Here is an 18531-nt window from a genome sequence, read left to right as displayed (position 1 = left end):
CGCTCGGGTGAAGAGAGAAGCTGAGCTGCTAACTGATCACCACCAGGTGGTGAGTTGGATCAGATGGTGGGGAAAAATACCTGGTAGACCCAAACGTAATGTTAGGGTGCATTGGGAGTGTCCGGCGGAAGCCCCTGTCCAAGAAATCTTCAGCTCACAAATCCAACAGAACTCCTGCATCCTGAGTGAGGCTGGGTGACATTGAGCCTGAATGGGTGATGTTGACTTAATGGAAGAGTGTTTATGTTGAACATCTGCCCCAGCTTTTGCAGCATCCTTTTGCAAGGCTGAAAATGTCCTTTTTGCCCCACACTGAAAGGGTTTCTCACACCAGTTTTTCTTTACATTTGTCTGACCACCCTGAAACAGCAAGGGCTTTGCGTATTTGCGGAAGTACGGTGACACGTGGCTCCTGTAATAGAGCTGAGGCAGTCCATGATGCTCATACTGAAGAAACCAGATCAGCTAAGAGGAGTTAAAACAGTGTTACAGTAACGAAAGTGGTGCATAAGCCCTCCCCGGGGATAAAAGCCACACGGGGCGTGACTCCACCACTTCACAGCTGGATATTCATTCTAATAAAATCAATATAATGTAGATCAGGAAGGCGCTGAAATTTGCATAGCAGTAGCAAAAAGGATGCCAATCCTTGGTGAACTATCCTATAATACGCGATCCTACTGCGAGCTCTAGAACTGTTTGGTTTGGAGAAAGATGGCACTGATCAGAAGCTAAATTTAGCTTAGCCTCATGCATGGATGTGTGAATTTGTCATCAATGCCAGTTTTATTACATTTTTTTAAATGAATTTATTTAGCTGGAATAATGTGTCAAATCACTGCAGTCTTCTGTTACTCTCTTGAGGACTACATTGTTAATTTCCCACTGAACTCATTGAAACTGACATGCTTGATCCAACACAATAATCCCTTTCTGCTACTAACAACTGTTGAAAGGTGTCAATATCAACAGTTTGGAGATGAATCAAGGTTCCTTCCTTATTTACTCACATTCAACACGGGAACAATCCATGCAGCTGTAGTAGCATTTTCCTTGATGTTCCAGGATGAATGCCTCATAGGTCTGCAGGAGTGAATTAGCTGAACCATTTGTGATAAATACAAATAGTTCATACTTTGAATTTCTTTTCATAGAGTAGTATTCTCATCAGTATTCCCAGTACAAAATGGTTTTGCTGAAATTCAGAGGAAGATCTCACTGGTTTCCACAAAAAAGAACATCAAACAAATGATTCCAAAGATACGCAGTTACTACCAAGATGAGATCATTACAATGAAAGTAATTATCAGACTTGGAGCGTTTTTATATGTGCTGTGTATTGTAATAATACATGATAAATGAGTAAAGTGTCATTTATTGTTATATTTTGACAGATATGGGAATTAAATACTGTATAAGATTATTAAAAATGTGGCCATTTGAAAGGGGTGTTTTTAGAGGTTATTCAGAAAACCAGGTAAGGATGTTTGTTTAAGACGGCCCCGGATGCTGGATGTGTATTAACTGCAGAATTAGATTGATGTGTGGATTCATCAAACTCTCATTGTTTCCCTTCTCTAAATGACAGGAAATTTAAATGCTCTTACTAAGACACACATAACATTACAAACATCAAAGAAAGCATCTAGTTTTTTAAGTTTATTCCACTCAGGAAAATGAGAGCGAGTCCCTGATAAATGTAACCTAACGTATGAAAGGAGTCTGACAAACTGTACAAATACCTCCAAGCACAGCAGACATTCATCATCAAAGAGGTGCTGCATAGATATTCATTGATATTCTGATACTGTAAACAGCTGAGGATGGCTGCTACACCGTCGGAAGTCACTGTAAGAGGTTAGGCTTTACAGTCCCGATTACACCCACAGAAAATCACAATGGCTGCTGAAATACCGGTGCCTGTGAATATTTAATGTTTTTTTTTCCTCGCTGTGAATGTTGAGGGTGGAGCGTGGTTGTAAGAGTGATGCACTGTTCCATCCTTCGCTGAAAACTGTCAGGTCCATGCTGCTTCTTCTGAGAAGTTCCATTCTGGCGAAATGTTTACCTCAGGTCTGTCAAAGTGTGCACTTCAAACAGTTCCTTAAGAATAAATATGTGAGGAAAACGGCTTATACAGATGTAGCCTTTTGGGGAATTTAGAGTTTAGTTCTTGATTATCACTTTAGTAGAAAAAGAATATTTTGTCACAACTCAGAAATTCAGACGCTGTGTTAGGTCATCCAGCTTTAAGAAAAAATTTAAACCCTGATGACAGATGCACCAAAGGATTTTCCAGTCGGGCGAACATGTCGTATTATTTTAGGTCGTCCTTGTGTGGGGGCGCTCTGAGGGTACTCTGCCCGCACCTGTTTCGTCGGAGCCACCGCGCTGTGAGCTTTCAGTTGGGTTTTGCAGCTTTGCGCCCGCTGGGGCAGGTCGGGCTCAGGAAGGCAGGTTTGGACTTCACTCACACTCATGGTCGTTCCTCAGAACTCCACCGTCTCCCTACAGGACGCTGCTCCTTATGGGAGGCGACCCACACGACCGAGCACTTCGGAGGCGCGAGCCGTGCCTCCCGCTGCCAGCTCTGATGTCCCCAATTTGCATAATTTTGTTTGGCAATATAGGGAGAAGGCCACTGGGGGGTAACGGCACGGCGCGGAGGGGGGAGGTCAGCGGAAAATCCCTCTCGGCCGCAGGCAGCATCACCTCGCCTGCAAATCAGAAGGAGCCAGCTGATTTAAATTCGTGTGGGAGTGTGGCAGTGTTGCCATTAATTCCTCAAAAGGCAAGACCGCTGTACCGCGTTCCTTAATCTCTGACAGATGCTTTCGCCAGATCAATAGCCTGCCTTTTTTGGTCCTTAAAGGGAGATTGATTGCTTAGAGACGCCTACGTCTCCATTTCCACCTCTCTCACTCCTCATTATTGCTCCAATTAGTCACTCACTGGGGATCTAGCAGTTGGGTGCTGGAGGGGAGGGAGCTGGGGACAAGTGACCCCCCCCCGCCCCGCCGCACCTCCCTCGGGGATCGCTATCAACGGCCAAGTTATCAGCGGTGCAACCTCTGGCATCGGCTCTTTGCCATCAGGGGGAGAGAGAGACTGAAGTGGATCGAGGAGCCGGGGCATTACTTTGCGGTGGTAGTTATGTGGCGTGTAACGGGACGAGGAGGGAAGTTGCTCTAGGTTTGGGTTTGGGGGGGGTGTCAGAGGGGAGGACAATCACAATGTTGCTGTCTCATTAATTATTAAGCAGCCCCCATTCTCAGTTCAGCTCTTCTCAGTTCTGCGTTTTCTTTGGTGGGTCTGAAGCAGAGAGAGGGTGCCTTTTTTTTTTTGACAGCTGTACGAGTGTTTATCAGCGAGGCTCCGTGTGGATCGGGCGCGGAGACGAGCATCGCAAGCAGCACCGGAGGCTGCAGCAGTCACAGCGAGCGGCGGCGGCAGCGGCAGCCTTCCCCTCTCGCTCTCTCTCTCTCTCTCTCTCTCTGTCTCGCTCACTCGCTCTCCCGTTTTCTTTTTTTTTTCTTTCTGGAGTTGAGCTTTGAGAAGAGGACCGAAAAAAAGAGGGAGAGGTAAAAAAAAAAAGCCAGGGAAGCGAGAGGGCAAGTGGAAACAGTGTTTGTTAGCTGTCGTCGGGACCCGAACGCAGACCTGGCTGCCCACATGCCGATCGAATTTGTTTGCAAAATCAAATTTGCTGAGGAGGATGAGAAGCAGAAGGGCAGGCAGGAGGGGGACAGGGAGAGTCTGATTGAGGAGAGCTGTGCACGTCCGGTCAAAGACCTGGCCGGCTTCGCCAACTCCTGCTCCCTGCACGGGATTAACCACATCTTCGTCGCGGGCCGCCTGGGCGTCCGGCAGACCCTCTGGGCGCTGGCCTTCCTGCTGTCTCTGGCGTTCTTCCTGTACCAGGCGGCCAAGTGCGCCATCTCGTACCTGGAGCACCCGCACGTGACCGCGCTGAGCGAGGAGGCGAGCCGGGAGATGGTGTTCCCCGCCGTCACCATCTGCAACATCAACCGCTTCCGATTCTCCGCGCTGACGGACGCCGACATTTACCACCTGGCCAACCTGACGGGGCTGCCGCCAAAAAACAAGGATGGCCACAAGCCCACGGACCTGGAGTACCCTGCCCCCGACATGCAGGACATCTTCAACAGGACGGGCCACCAGTTGGAGGAGATGTTGAAGAGCTGCAACTTCAGTGGGCAGAACTGCTCAGCCAAAGACTTTTCTGTGGTGAGTCCAACGAGTTTCCAGAAGCATGTCTGTCCTCATGCCGGGCCTCCGGAACGCCCTTCTGGATCTGGGTGGCCCGGTCCCACTGCTCCAATGACATGCGGTCCTTAAATGTAAGGGCTTACTCAGCCACATCTCCCACACCCACAGGGGATATCAAAAGTTTAATGGAGTCGTGAAACTTGAGTTGACCTCCCACTCTTGGTCATGTCGGAGCGTCAGTAAAAGTCGGCCGTAGCATTACCCTGGAGAAGGTGCGGACTCCTGCCTACGGGCGTGTTCGAGAGAGGTGGGCATGTGATGCTATTGGTTTTGATGCGCTTCTATAAACGCAGTTTCGCAGCCGTGTGGATCTCCTCCTGCTTACGGGTGGCTGGGGGCGGGGGGGCACCTGTATCTGGGCTGCCGGAAAACGTGATCGGGAGAGATGACATTCCTGGATAAAAGCGAAGCGTGTTAGCATCTCGCTGTTTACTTTTCCAAGTGTAGTTCTGCACCGCCTCATGTGTGAGCAGCTGTTAGGGTTTTTGGGGGGGGGGGGGGCTGTCCATAGCTCAGCTGGCTAGAAATAGCCATTCTGCAGCTCCTGAACCCAGCCTCTCAGCGCAGTATTTCAATCTGTCCGCTCTTTACGACGGAACATTCGGAGGTGCAAATACACAGCTATTGCATTAACCAAATTGACTAACGGATAAGTGAACTTCCTTAAGGTTTTTCCGTCCTGGCGGGGTCCTCCGTGCTGCCTGCCTGATTCATTTAAGGCAGCCCGCTACAGGCAGCAGGCTTTTTCGTTCCTTGCAAGATAAATGAACGTGCTGCTGCTTTAGTGATGATTAAGTGCCACTGTCGCGTCTCAGCCGAGCGAGCGGAGCACCAGCCTTTCCGCGAGCTGCGAGCTGCTGCTCTTATTACAGCGATTATGCAGAATTTAACTTTGATTTGCCACATGCCACTGACATACAGAAGTTAAGTGGCTTTGCATTGTTTCTGAACCTCTGCTCCAGCTAGCTGACTGGGACTCTTGTGTTGTTTTTTTTTGTTTTGTTTTGTTTTTGTCTCTTTGATCCTTGAAAGCATTTGTCACAGAGAATAGAGTCTTAGCGCAGACAGACAATTAGCCCATTCCAGCGCCGTGCCATTTCGTATTAAGCACACAAGCGCAGATGTTTTCCGGCAGATCTCGGCGGTGCGGAAGGGGGCCCGCGAGTGAAGGGCGAAGAACTAATCACACAATTCTTTACTTTAAGTATGAACTAAGCCGTCAATCTGTCCTTGACATGTAGATGGTCCGTGCTGTGTAAGTACAGGCGGGTTGCACTTTCAGCAGCAGGAATTGATTGTCCCGCACTAGATGCTAAGCCGGCAGTACTTCCCAAGGATCAAGACTGACTTCATCGAGGATTAACTCAAATCTGAAAGTTTCTCTGAGAGTCCACCCCCCGCCCTTCCTCTGAGTGCCTCCCCCCTTCTCTCTCGCTGCATCCGTGGGGGCTGTCAGTTAGATTTGCCACAGAAGCCAAATACCCTCCATGCATGACGAGTGATTTGCTCTTTCCTCACAGGCATCGGCGGGTGGTAGTGGTGGTGGGGGGGGGGGGGGGGGGGAGTCTGCAACAGAGGTGGGGACCTTTGTAGGGAGGGGTGTGTCAGGGACAGAAGGTACAGATGGGTGGTCCAGCCCTGTATACCGACTGTGACGTGTTTCCATAGAGATGCCTTTCTATGGAAAATGGGGAGTCCTTTTGATGTAATACTGTAATTAACCAGATAACAGCAAGTGTTCAAATTGAATGATGGGCGAAACAATTGAATGTGTTACTTTGTGATTTTATTTATTTGTTTGTTTGTTTGTTTTTGTTTGTTTGTTTATTTCCTTCAAGGCTGATTTTGCTGATCCTTGGTGAGGTTTAATAACAATACATCTGAAGGACACACTTAGGCAGATATGGTGCTAGAAAATGGCACTCGGACCCTTGCTGTGTGGACGCTGTGCCCCCATTGCATTCAGAGGAAAGCGTGAGAATTCCGGTGGATACAATTTTTTAGTCACGTTTGCATTTAAAAAAGTACATGAAAACACACAATGACAAACTGAGGTGCATCGTTTTGTGTTCTGGCGTTTTGCCTGCCGTTATTGGTCCCCGTTAGTGATGTAATTACAGTGGACATATGAAGTTAACCCAGTAGCCGGGTAGCTAGTGCTGTTGTTCTGCATCTGCAGGATTACGGGTTCTGCGTATAGGGGGGTTTACGCAGCTTACCCCCAAGACCTCCGCTTTATTTTCCCACAGTCTATATTACTGCAGCTATGTGTCTGTAAATGGCCCGTTGCGTGTGTGACTGTTTATCCTACGATAGCCTGGTGTCTCTCCCAGGGTGTTTGCTTGCCTTGGACTTCCTGGGACCCGCTCAGCGCGACCGCCGCATGTCTGAGTGGTGCTGGAAAACGAACGCGTGCATGTTAGATGATAGCCAGCCTGGATAGTTGTAGCTTAGTGGTCAATAAATTAAAACTGTACAGTTCAGAGGGGGAAAGCAGCATGAAGCTTTGATAAAGCTGTGATTGGAGGAGGAGGGCGAGTCCCTATATGTCCACATGGTCAGTGGTTATTCTGTGGCATTGTCGGGCCGTCCACATGTTTGAATGGCTTGCTGTTATGCCCTGCTAGGCGTGACGCTTCCGTTTACATTCAGTTTGTCTTTCGTTATGCCCCGGAGCACTGTCTGCTTCAGTACCTCAATTATGAGGAAACAGGGCGCCTATTCATTCTTATTAAAACCCCATTTTTTACCTTTCATTGCTTTTGTAAAAAGGCTGAAATGGTCCTGTGGTGTATTTTCATGCCTTTGGATGTAATTAACAACTCCTGGCTGATTTAGAGAAAACTACGGTACTGAATCTGAAAAGTTTTCTTTTTTTTTAACAGGGATGCAGATATGTTTCTGTTTCTCTGGAGGATCCGGTGTTGGTGACACTGAAACCTGGTTCAGAAAAGGGCTTGTGATATATTTTTTTTCTCTTTATGGAATTTGTAAGTTGTATTTGGTAACATCCATCTGGCTCTCCTCCCAGCTAAGATTCTTGTTGCGCACGCACACACACACACACACACACACACACACACACACACACACACACACACACACACAGGGTTAACTGACTGATAGGGAAATGTGCGATGAGTGATTATCTGCAATTTGATGCTCTAATTAAAATGTCCCTGTTACAGAGTTGGCCATTTTGAGAAGGTAACTGGACGCAGTGGTAATAATGAGGCCATGGTGGAAAGGCAGCATGTCTGGGGAAATTGATTCTTTTAGTGACTGATGTTGGACCAGGGAACCCGTGCAGTAAACAGTGTGAGGCTTCACACTGGGGTGCCACTAACAGAAGGGAACATTCTGTGGCCAGTAGTTGAGCAGCTATATGTTTTGTGGATCTGTGTGGGTGAGTCTGCATCAGGACCACATGCAGGGATAATGAGGGTTTCTTCTAGGGTTACCTCCTCTGACAGCGTAGGGTAAGCATCCTATATGCAGCGTTACGGAGCAGGAGAGTCTCACCACACCATGACAACTAAAGCAGCTACACATGTATGGACTGTAAATTCCCCTGAAAATGAGGCACCTCAGTGGGTATTACGGAAGTGGCTGCCCTTCCCGGAGCCTCCGTTGGTGTACTACATTGTTTCTTCTGTGTAGGTTCCTTGTTCGTGTTCCTGTGTTCCTTATACATTCCATATACATCCCATCATCGATGCCCTTATGATGACACGCTTTTTTAACTTTTTTTTTTTTTAATTTTGGCGTTCTGCCCCTCGTCCCGTCCCACATCTGCCCGGTCTCGCCATCGCCCGTTCTTTCCCCAAACCGTCCCGTGGTGATGGAAGCCAGCAGGCAAAATGTCAGCACTGTTGTTCCAAAACAGCAGACGACATGCCGCAGCATCCAGAGGGTGGGCGTGCAATTTGCTTCAGCCCCCTCCCCCCACTCTGACCAACCAAACCTGTATACTTTAGTGCCCTGCTGATGTAAATCCAATTATTGGCACAAGGGAGGGACACTCACACTTGAGATCACCACCAGGTATTTTCTGTTCCACACTCCTGGGCTGATATTAAGGCCTCACTATTGGAGTGAACTTTGAACTGTGACCCTTTGTGTCAGAAGCGTAGGAGGATCTGCTGTCTTGAAATGGGCTGTTCTTTTTACAGAAGACATTACTTTGAAGCCTCTTAGCCTCTTGCTTGCCGGAATACTTATTTCCTTTTTGCCAAACTAGATAATACAAGTGTTCACTCCAATAGGTGGAGTTTTAGGATTGGTAGTTTGGGTTGGTAATTACCAATGTCACGTTATCTCGCTGCACGGAGCCCTGTCTCTCTGCCGGTTAAGGTTATTTTCTGGGCTCCAATCGCATTAGCGTCTTCCGTTTCGCTCGGCACCCGAGTGCTGTTTGTCAGAGCGGGAGTCACCGGCTTCTTGTGTGAGTAACAAGTCCAGCATTCTCATCACTGATGGGGACGTGCACTTTGTGAGGCTAGATGCTGCTCGTTTTCTCAACAGACCTCCCTCACTGTGATCTCTTAAAAATAAATGAAATATGTTTTGTTGGATGATTAAAAAAAAAAATGGCATGTCCTGTTGTGACTTGACCGGTTGGAGTGGATTTTCTGGGAAGGAGGTTTGTTTGCTTTCTCACATCCACACTGAATAAAATAGTAAAAATTCATGTTAAATATACTGTATATCAGGTCTGCTTTTAGAGCTAGCCAGATAATGGACATAGTGTCCCTCTTTTCTCTTTCTGCTTTCATCCGTTATTCATTTTGAAATGGACAGTATGCTTACATTTTAAAGCGGGTGGCAACGGAAAATCGATGTGCCGCAATTTGCATTGAAATGTCAGCCCCATGGAGGAGGAGGGAATAATGAGGGTAATAAATGTCACCGTGCCTTTTCACCCCCAGCTATTTTAGCGAGAGGGACCCTCAACCCTGCCCGGCCCTACGGCGAGCTGTCCTTCTGATTGGGGCTGCGCCCGCTCCAATTCGCCTTCCGTGGGCGTCTTTGTGTTCCTCCATCTGCACACAGCCTCATCCGACGTGAAAACCAGGTGGTTCCGGTCCTAAGTAATTTGCCAGTAAAATCCGCCAATGAACCAAATCATCTGGATAAAAAGCAATCGGTGAATAAATGTTATTTGTTGAGTGTTTACAGGTGCCTTAAGACACAAGGCTCACCTTAAATTTGTTGTGAAAATGAAGGGATACATGTCTTAAGAATGCTAGAAATACTTTGTAAGTTTGCACAATGGATGATAAAAATTGGCATGCTTTTCAGGTAACCCTAAATGGATGTGTTTGAAATGCATTAATTTCCAATTTACTGTCACCATTGCTGTTGTGCATTTCTGCTAAATACTTTGCATTAATTTGCATCTATAAGGACCCACTTTTATGAATGGATCAGGCTAATATACACGGTGGAAATCCCTCCGGATAAAGGCCTTCTGTGACTGAAATCCCATAGTCTTTGTAACTGTTGTATTATTAGACTGCAGTTGACAGGCTGCTAAGAGCCATGAATTAAACGATAGTTCACTCTCAAAGTTTCCGCAACGTTGACGAGCCTCTCGACCTTTTTAGTTTCCGGGAAATGTCATCTGAATCGTCACACTGGCACTTGAGTGCAGCATCATTTGGTCCCCAAGAAAAACGTCTGAATACATTATAGGCGAATGCATTTTGAAACAATGAAGAATCCAAAAACTATGAAATGACTATGTATTATATTCTCATTTGAGGAAGAGATTGCAAGCGTTTGCATCAACTCATTCATATTACATTCATATTATGTCACTGAATAATTTTTTTCCATTTATGTTACATTAAAGACTTGACTGGAAGGAGCAATAGTGGTTCTTGGGTAAATTGCCTTTTGTTTGTGATCGCCTTGCACTATTGGATTTAATGAAGCACTTAGGACTCAAATTGTATACATTCACATGCTGGTATTCTGTTTTGATATTGTGAATGAGAGAGCTGTAAGGGAGTGTGCACACTATGACTGTTGAACTGGTAATATGCAGCATTGATGGAACGGCTTGGAACATGTCATTTGCTAATGCTGGCCTGAAGTCCTGGCTCATTGGTTCTCATAAATAAAGTAGTGGGAAGAGGAGTAAATAAGGGTCACGCTTTAGCATCTTTGATGAACCACCTGCGTTTGTGTCGTGAAGGCAGTGGGTCAGCTTCCGGTAAGGGTTTCCGCCGGCCTTTTTCACAGGGCGTTAAGCCTGAATTTCTCCGCTAAAGTTCATTCATTCGGTTGCTTAGGCGGCACTTTTTATGCAGTTAGCTTGTAATTTTGCCAGCTTATACAGCTGGATATTTGTACTGGAGCGGTTCAGGTTCAGTGTTTTGCTCCAGGATATTGCTGCACAGACCCACCTTGAACTTGAAACAGGAACCTTGAACCAGTAAGGCTGTCCAAGTCCTTAATTGCTATGTGCTCCTTTTACTTCTTGATGATGGAAGAAAAGTAAAACAACTAAAAAAAGAAAAAAGTTATAAAAAGTTATACCACATCCTCTGCATCCCTTTCTCACGTAACCCTAACTCTAACCCCTTGCTTCACCCCTATACCCTAAACCTAACCCCTAACCCTAATCCCATCCCATCTTGTTTCATTGTGGTTTTCACCCCTATACCCTAAACCTAACCTCCTGTCTTTTTTCACTGTGGTTTTCATCCTTATACACTAAACCTACCCCTAACCCTCTGTCTAGTTTCACTGTGGTTTTCACCCCTGTACCCTAAACCTAACCCCTAATCCCATCCCATCTTGTTTCACTGTGGTTTTCACCACTATACCCTAAACCTAACCTCTAAACCCTGTCTCGTTTCACAGTGGTTTTCACCCCTATACACTAAACCCAACCCCCATCTCGTTTCACTGTGGTTTTCATCCCTATACCCTAAACCTAACCCTAATCCCCTGTCTCGTTTCACTGTGGTTTTTAATCCTAATCCTCCTAGAGGCCGAATCTGAAATTATCATATTAGCATCTCAAACTGGAAGTGGGTTTGCTTGAGTTATGTAATAAGCTTAGATGCAGTTAGCCCTAGAATCATGGCCCACTGATCACGTGACACTCCAGTAGGAAAACATTAAGCCTGCATTTCTATCACAATTCTACCATGTCTATCTTCTCAAAACACTAGTAGTCAGACAACTCCCTCACAGTGGTATTACAACTTGCAGACCAGCTTGAAGATGCTCACGGGGCATATGTCAGCACTCTCTCGATCCATGGCAGGGGGGCTCAGAGCATAGCTGCAAACCTGCAAAAGTCCGATTCTGTCCCCAACAACACCCTTGAAACCAGAAGGAACATTAGACTAGTAGGAATGCCAGACTGAATTGCCAATATTGCTGTCATGTTGGCAGGTATCCCAAAGAACCAGCCGTTATGGTGAATGTGCTTCTGAGCCGCTAGTGGGAAGTATGCAATGTTTGCCACTTATCTCGTTGACCTACCACATTGCCTGCGCTGCCACAAACACCGTGGAACCAAGACGAAGCAAGCAAAGTAACTTTGTTCAAAACGGAAACCAGCAGGTAAGACAGATAAGAAACAAATAAAAAATGGCTTCAGAAATAATTTTTGTCGACTGTGGCCAAGGTTGTTCATGTGTGGCAATAACTCAAAAATACAACATTTGAGAGGGAAACTCATGAATGGGATGGGGGGATGTTAGCAAAGGAGGTCCAGCTTGCTCCAGGAGAGCCAGGAGAAAGCAGGGGGAGAGCCAGGTGCTTAGTGGACAGGGCAAACATAACTTGAAGGGGTGGCAGATGGCAGCTCACAGATACTGTGTCTGCCGGCAAACTGGTTTGGCTGATCAGGCATGCGCCAGTTTAGCATTGGCCTTCACTGCCGAAACAGATGCCTGGCATGGACGACGCCAGGGCGGAGGCAGGAATGGCTCCAAACCGTGGCCTGGTGCATGGGCACATATTAGCTAAAAGTAATTTGGCTTGGCAGCCGGGGGTAAACGCAGCAGTCGGACAGACAGAAGCCAGAAACCCCCAGAACGTCTGAGGGGCATCTGTGGCGTCAGTGCACTGACGAACGCGGTCGGATTTATGTCAACTGCCACATCACATTCTTCGTAACTCACCATGTGGTCTTAATGTCATTTGTTACCTTGCACAGAGATTGCCTTATCAGGAAGCCCAGAATATCATTTCAGTTCTGACATATTGCAGAAGCAGTTTCATGGATCCTCTGGGTACGCTTAGCAACGCTTAGTCATAGGATTGTCATAAATGCATTGCTTCTGCATGTTATGACACCTGTAGCAACTATTATAACCTTTGAAGAGCTATGAGACAGTTGAAATTCATATCCTCATATTTCTCCGTGAGGCTTTGTGACAGGTTATAGTAGCTGTCACCATGATGAGTCGTCATGACACCATTTTGTCAACATTATGTAGGTGTTGGGCTCCCGCTCCCTTTGTGACCCTGGATGAGCAATTTGAAGACTGATGGATTGATTCAGGTGCTAAAAAGACTAGTTAAAGTACATTAATGGCTAAAAGACAAGCAAAATATTACTGTTTAAATAGAAAAATGTTTTTCCATCTACTGTGGCTGTAAATGAGATGTATGGGGTTGTGAAGGATTAGATATCTCTGTCACAGTTGGGACATGGGCCCAGTTTAATTGGATTTTCCATTCGCTGGGTTTGACCGCGGCCGACAAATGTTGCACCCTGCAGAACTGCAGCTTTGCAGCCTTATCTGTGAACGTAGTGCTACATGACGAGAGTGAGTGAGTGAGTGTGTGTGTGAGTGAATGAATGAGTGAGTGAATGAATTAGTGAGTGAGTGAGTGAGTGAGTGAGCGAGCAAACAAATTTAGATGTATCAATTGCCTAATTACCATAAGTAGCTAGTTCTGGTAATAGACCGTGAACAACAGCATTGACTAATACATTATCATTCAAATTAGTTAATATACAGAATATAGTACATATTCTTTTGCTAGCTCTGGGAGGGGGGGGGTGTAAATCTTAATACAGTATTTTTCTTTACCTCTGGATGTTCATCCTACCCCACAACATGTCTCCCAAAACTCAATTCTACAAAATCATGGTGCTCTGTTGCCATGTGTGTTGGTGAGTCCGAGTAGCTAATGCTGCCTGTTTAACGGTCCCCTCACACTGCAAATATCTGAAACACTGGCTGATTGTTCGCAAATGCAGGTCCCAGCTGCACTTTCCTTATGACTCCTTGGCTTTTCATTCCCACTGTGACTAAACAGACGCTAAAACAGGCCTGCTAAATCAGGCCTGCTAAGAACACCCGGGGGACCTTCCAGTGCTTCTCCTCCTGTTCTCCATGCTCTGCATGACCCAGCGTCTTTCTTCAGGGTCCGGCCTGTGTGTGGAGATATCGAGCTAACGTTGGCATCCACCAGGGAGTCAAGCGGCTGGGGACTCTGCAACTTGTGGGTTGAGGCAATCGGGGCGACAGCGGGGGAGCTTCCTGATGCCCCGCGGTCAGGGGCAGAAATTCAGCGCAGCAGAAAAAGCCACAATACAGGAGTCACTTTTATTTGCCTAACCCAAGGATGGGGCTTGTTCCATCAGTCCAAGCCCAGCTTTAAATTGATTTCTTTGCATTTTTGCTTTCTGCGAATACCTCCCGTTGCTGTTCCTATTCTCGCTACAGCTGTATAAAGCCTGTAATAAATCTCTTGATTTGTGTTTTCATAAGGGAAATATTATACAGATTTGCATCAATGCCTCAAATTTTGCGTGTTCTTTAGCTGTGCTTGTTTAAATTGCTTAGAATTTAAAAGGTATGGTCAGCGCTTTTTTCTGTTATTAATATTTTGACATTAGCAATTTCTTTTGGGGTTGGAGGTGGACAAAATATAAACTCAATGTGGTCATATAAGAGTCAAGGAATATGAGGGTTTCACAGGACCAGGTCCAGCCTGTGGTTCACGTGCTGTTCCCTCGAGAGCTTCCCATACTCCAAGAAGAAAATGCCCGCATACACACAGCTTACCAAATTCAAGAGTGCTTTTACAAACACCAGGATGAAGATCTTCTACAGCTTCCTCAAACACCAGATCTAAACATCGCTGAACCTTTATGGGAACTTCTGCAGTATGAAGTACATGTTCATCTCCATTATCCACCAAAGAATGGGAGGCTTTTCTTCACGAAGAATACTTCAGTATCCCATTGCACACAATTCAGGACTTGACTGACCGTTCTAAAAAGGATTCAAACTGTTCTGAAGGCAAACGATGCCTCTTCTTGGTCGTTGATATTAATTAATTGTTAGGTGTTTCTGTTCTCCTTTATAGGGGAATTGCATAAAGGCAGTTAGTTACCGGCTGCAGTGTTCCCCCCCCTCCCCCCCCCCCATGCATGACAAAGGTCCATGCTCTTTGCCGTAATGTATGTTAATGAGGAGGTTATGTGAATTTGATTGCCGATGAGTTGAAGGGCAGCCTTGCTTCTTGAATGCCCCTGCCACTCGATACCCTATTAGTGTTGAATCACAGATAACTTGGCACACGTCAGGAGGGGTCATCTGCAAATTTGCTGGGACATTGATCCTTGGAGAGGATGGGGTGGTAGCGGCTCCATTTAACGCCTTTGGCGCGAGCCCTTGGTGCCTGTTGGGAGTCTGGTCTGAATACGTAAATTTACATCATTATTTTAAAAGGCTTGGAACTGGCAGAGCAGAAAATCTCCACCACTGGGCGGGGACTGTCGTCAATCCCAGCGGTCAATGCTATGAAACTTCGGTATTACATAGCTGACTTTCCTCCCAACTTTTTGTACCAGTCTCAGTTGGGCTTATCTGAGGCTCAAAGCCTAACGCTGTACTTGATGTGCACAATTGGCTTTTTCAATATTTTAATATGGGTAACGTCTCAGTGGTTCAGTGGGTAGTGAGTCTTCTCAGCCTGAATCAGGTCTGCTGTTATTGAAAGGAACCTTCCAGGATCTATGTAGCATGGTATATCGCTGTCAACCCAGAACCCAATCCTTGAGTCCCGCCATTGAGTTTCTGAGCTCGAATCGAAGTTCCTTGGAAATCGAGCACGATGAGCGTCACTGACGACAGCTGGCCTCCGGGGCGCGGTAGGACACCCGCATCCGGAACAATAGCAGACGGCACAATCATTCCAGCGTCTCGGCTGAAGCTTTTATGGGGTTAGCTGGCACCCTGCCTATTGGGGACTGTGTAAATGTATGCAAATCAGCACCCGCTGTCCTTTACAGGACGTGAGGCCTCTAACATGAGCAACAATGCTGGAATCCATCATTGCCGGCATCCCCAGCAAAATTCTGATTAACATTTTCTATGAAGCCTCCACCGAATTGGTTTTGTTGACCCCAGCTGAAGGAAGTCGCGAAGCTTTTTTCATCCACATGACGTGTCACGCCTCCAATGCTAATCTGATCCGGGAGTCACGGTGACCCGTATTTAATGTGAATGTCACTCATTTAAACTCTCATCTAAAACCGAATTTGAAAATGCATTGCCTGTCTGAAAAAATGTAAATAGCTTTTTTTTCCTTCTTTTTTAAATCCCTAGAGAACACAAAAACAAAAACTGATCATGTTGAGCTCCACCATCACGCGCTTTTAGCTTGGAACAAACCAAAATCTTAATTAGGTGTGGCGTCTTGCTCATGTTTTTCTCTGTCCTTGACATTCACCGAGTGATGATTACGTGCCTCTGGACACTGTTTTATTTTTTACTTTTTGAGGTCCCAGGAAAGAATAAATGTTACTGCTCGGTGCAGACAAATCGTCACACTGCTCATTCCGAAACAGGAAGTGGTCACCGGAGGCACGGGACTCGACGTAAGCAATGACACAGACGGCCATTTTGGTTTACATCCCAACTTGCTTTTTATCAGTCCTTCTCATGTGTAAAAATGAGCGAATGGAGATTCTTGAATATACCTCTCTGACCTCTCTCCCGCATCCGTATACCTCATCGGCACCCATGGCTCAGAGCCCAGCTCCCACCTTTCACTTCCTGTGCAGGTCAGTGGGTTCGACAGCTAAACTGGACCGATCCCAGGCCACGACCCTGCTTATCCTCCTTGAGTGCTCCAGAGGCTGGGTACCGCCTGGTCCATTTGCCTCCACTGACTGAACTGGTGATAAAGTCGGGCATCTTTCACTTGCTTTCAAAGGTTTCAAGGAAACAGTTCCCCCCCCCCCCGCCCCCCCCCACTTACCCAGGAAAAAAATAGAATTGGCCACTGGCCGTCCAACTCTCCCTCTGTTATCAGAACAACCACTTTTATTGCTAAAGTTTCTTTGTTCATTGTTCCCTAAATCTAATGCAATTAATGAGCTATGTGTCTAAAATGAGAAGCATCACTCAAAGGAATGAGCGATGTTCAATACAATTGCAAAAAGAGAAATGAACATGGACTTTATATTGGCCCTTATGGGTAAAGGGATTAAGTTTACAAAATCTTTCTGGAGAGCAGCAGTGTCAGTCCTCCACAGGTACCTGAGTAGTTCTTCTGTATTTGCAAGATTTAACCCATTTGACTTGACATGTGCATTAAGGTTACAACGGAATGTTCTAGATTCGGCCTTGAAAACCATTCATGGGAAAGCTAACTGTAAAAGGTGTGTGTGTGTGTGTGTGTGTGTGTGTGTGTTTTTAACATATAATATATATATTTTTAATTGCTGAGCTGATGTACTTTTTCCACTGTAAGGAAAGCTATCAGTAAATTTCAGTCCTTTAAAAAAAAAAAAAAAAAACATAAATTTGACTTTAAGCCCCTGACCTTTAGAGTGGTAAATTGTGAATCCAGACGAATATTTGCTGTGCATGTTTGTTAAATACCGTCTTAAAGAACTAAAATCTGGTGCAAAAAGGAGTTATGTCATTGCTTCTCTCTTATTCGCTCTTGGTTATGATCTTTTGAAACCACTATTAGGGTATGCAGGCAAATCATTACCCTCTGCTGGTTGGTATAGTAACATTCTGCAGTGTAGGTACTGTGTACCCAGTATGTGTAAATAGGAGAAAAAGAATCCGTGGAGAATACATTCAGGGTCGGCATAGCAACAGAAGTAATGAACCTCAAAGGAGGTCACCTCGTACAGCCATTCTTTGTAATGGGGAACTACAGGAGTGGAGACAGGTTTCAGCACATTTACCGCATAGACCAACACCGAACACATAAACCCATTTAAACCATGGAATAAAAATGGACTGGATATGCTAATCTTGAGTTCTGCCTGAATCCCAACAAGCAAGACCGTATCAAGACTTAAAATGGCAGGCGGGGGGGGTGGGGGGGGGTGAGCAAACTCAAATGCCAACTGGATATACCTCCCTGCCCTGTGGAGATGCTGATGGGTGGGGTTTAAAGATCCACAGTGTGTCCCATCCAATGAGGTTTTTGCATCGTGAATATGCAGGTAACATTAGCCAGCCAGTGGTCTGGCAAACCCATTTCTGTGCTTTTCAGTATGGGCACAACTTAAAATCAGACCCATTGTTCTTTTCCCTACTCTGCTATTTATTGCTCTATCTGTTTCACTCACTTTTAAACAGTAGAATCTGTTGTTCTTTTTTGTTGTGAAAAACAAAGAGATGAAGTGTCATTTAGGTCCTTGATTTACATATCTAGATATTTTCCTGTAGATTTCCATGCACCCTGGCACCCCGAGCAGGGCGTAGCCCAGCCTTGTGCCCTATGCAGCTTGGATTGGCCCAAGCTCCTCCCTCCACCAAAACCATAACGACAATATGCATTTTATGAATGCATGAATTTTCGCGTCAATAGTAAGGTGCCATGAAAATTGCTGCACAAGTTCCATTAATATACCCAGACTGGAACTAGCCAACAGGAGTACCGGAAGATTTGTCCTGGCCTGCCATTCAGAGCAGACTTTTAAATAATCAAATAGTGAGACTGTGTGCTTTAGTATAAAATGCACACACAGTACATTCCCACCCTGTGCCCCGCTGTTTGTGGTATGATCTGACTGTCACGATCCCACAGTATAGATATAGGTATGAGCTCACGTATAGATATCGTATCGACGTCGTGTATAGATAAATAAATCACCGTGTGTATTTTAGTTAAATAGCTAATTTGCACTACATCTGTGGAACAGAATCAAAGAAAAGGAGAGGTGAATCTGAGAGTGAGAGACGGATGACAAGAGAATCCATGGAAATGGAAGCTGAAGAATGCTTTAAA

The 18531-nt window shown here is 45.8% G+C and overlaps 1 protein-coding gene across 2 annotated transcripts in view; it reads left to right on the top strand.

Moving 5' to 3' along the window:
• The window catches only part of LOC111858306 (acid-sensing ion channel 4-A), a 143454-nt gene that overhangs the window by 66413 nt on the left and 58510 nt on the right, over positions 1 to 18531 (top strand). The window contains exon 1 of one of the 2 annotated variants that reach the window (XM_023839962.2): positions 3233 to 4248. The exons of the other annotated variant lie outside the window; for it this stretch is intronic. Coding sequence (XP_023695730.1) covers positions 3673 to 4248 — 576 coding nt within the window. The 5' untranslated portion in view covers positions 3233 to 3672. Of the gene's footprint in view, positions 1 to 3232; positions 4249 to 18531 lie in introns of those variants that run through there. 2 annotated transcript variants of the gene reach the window in all.

The sequence above is a fragment of the Paramormyrops kingsleyae genome, chromosome 16 (genome assembly GCF_048594095.1).
Source record: "Paramormyrops kingsleyae isolate MSU_618 chromosome 16, PKINGS_0.4, whole genome shotgun sequence".
Classification (NCBI taxonomy): Eukaryota; Metazoa; Chordata; class Actinopteri; order Osteoglossiformes; family Mormyridae; genus Paramormyrops; species Paramormyrops kingsleyae.
The sequence above is the reverse complement of the archived record's forward strand: the minus strand, read 5'-3'. Positions and strand labels throughout refer to the sequence as shown.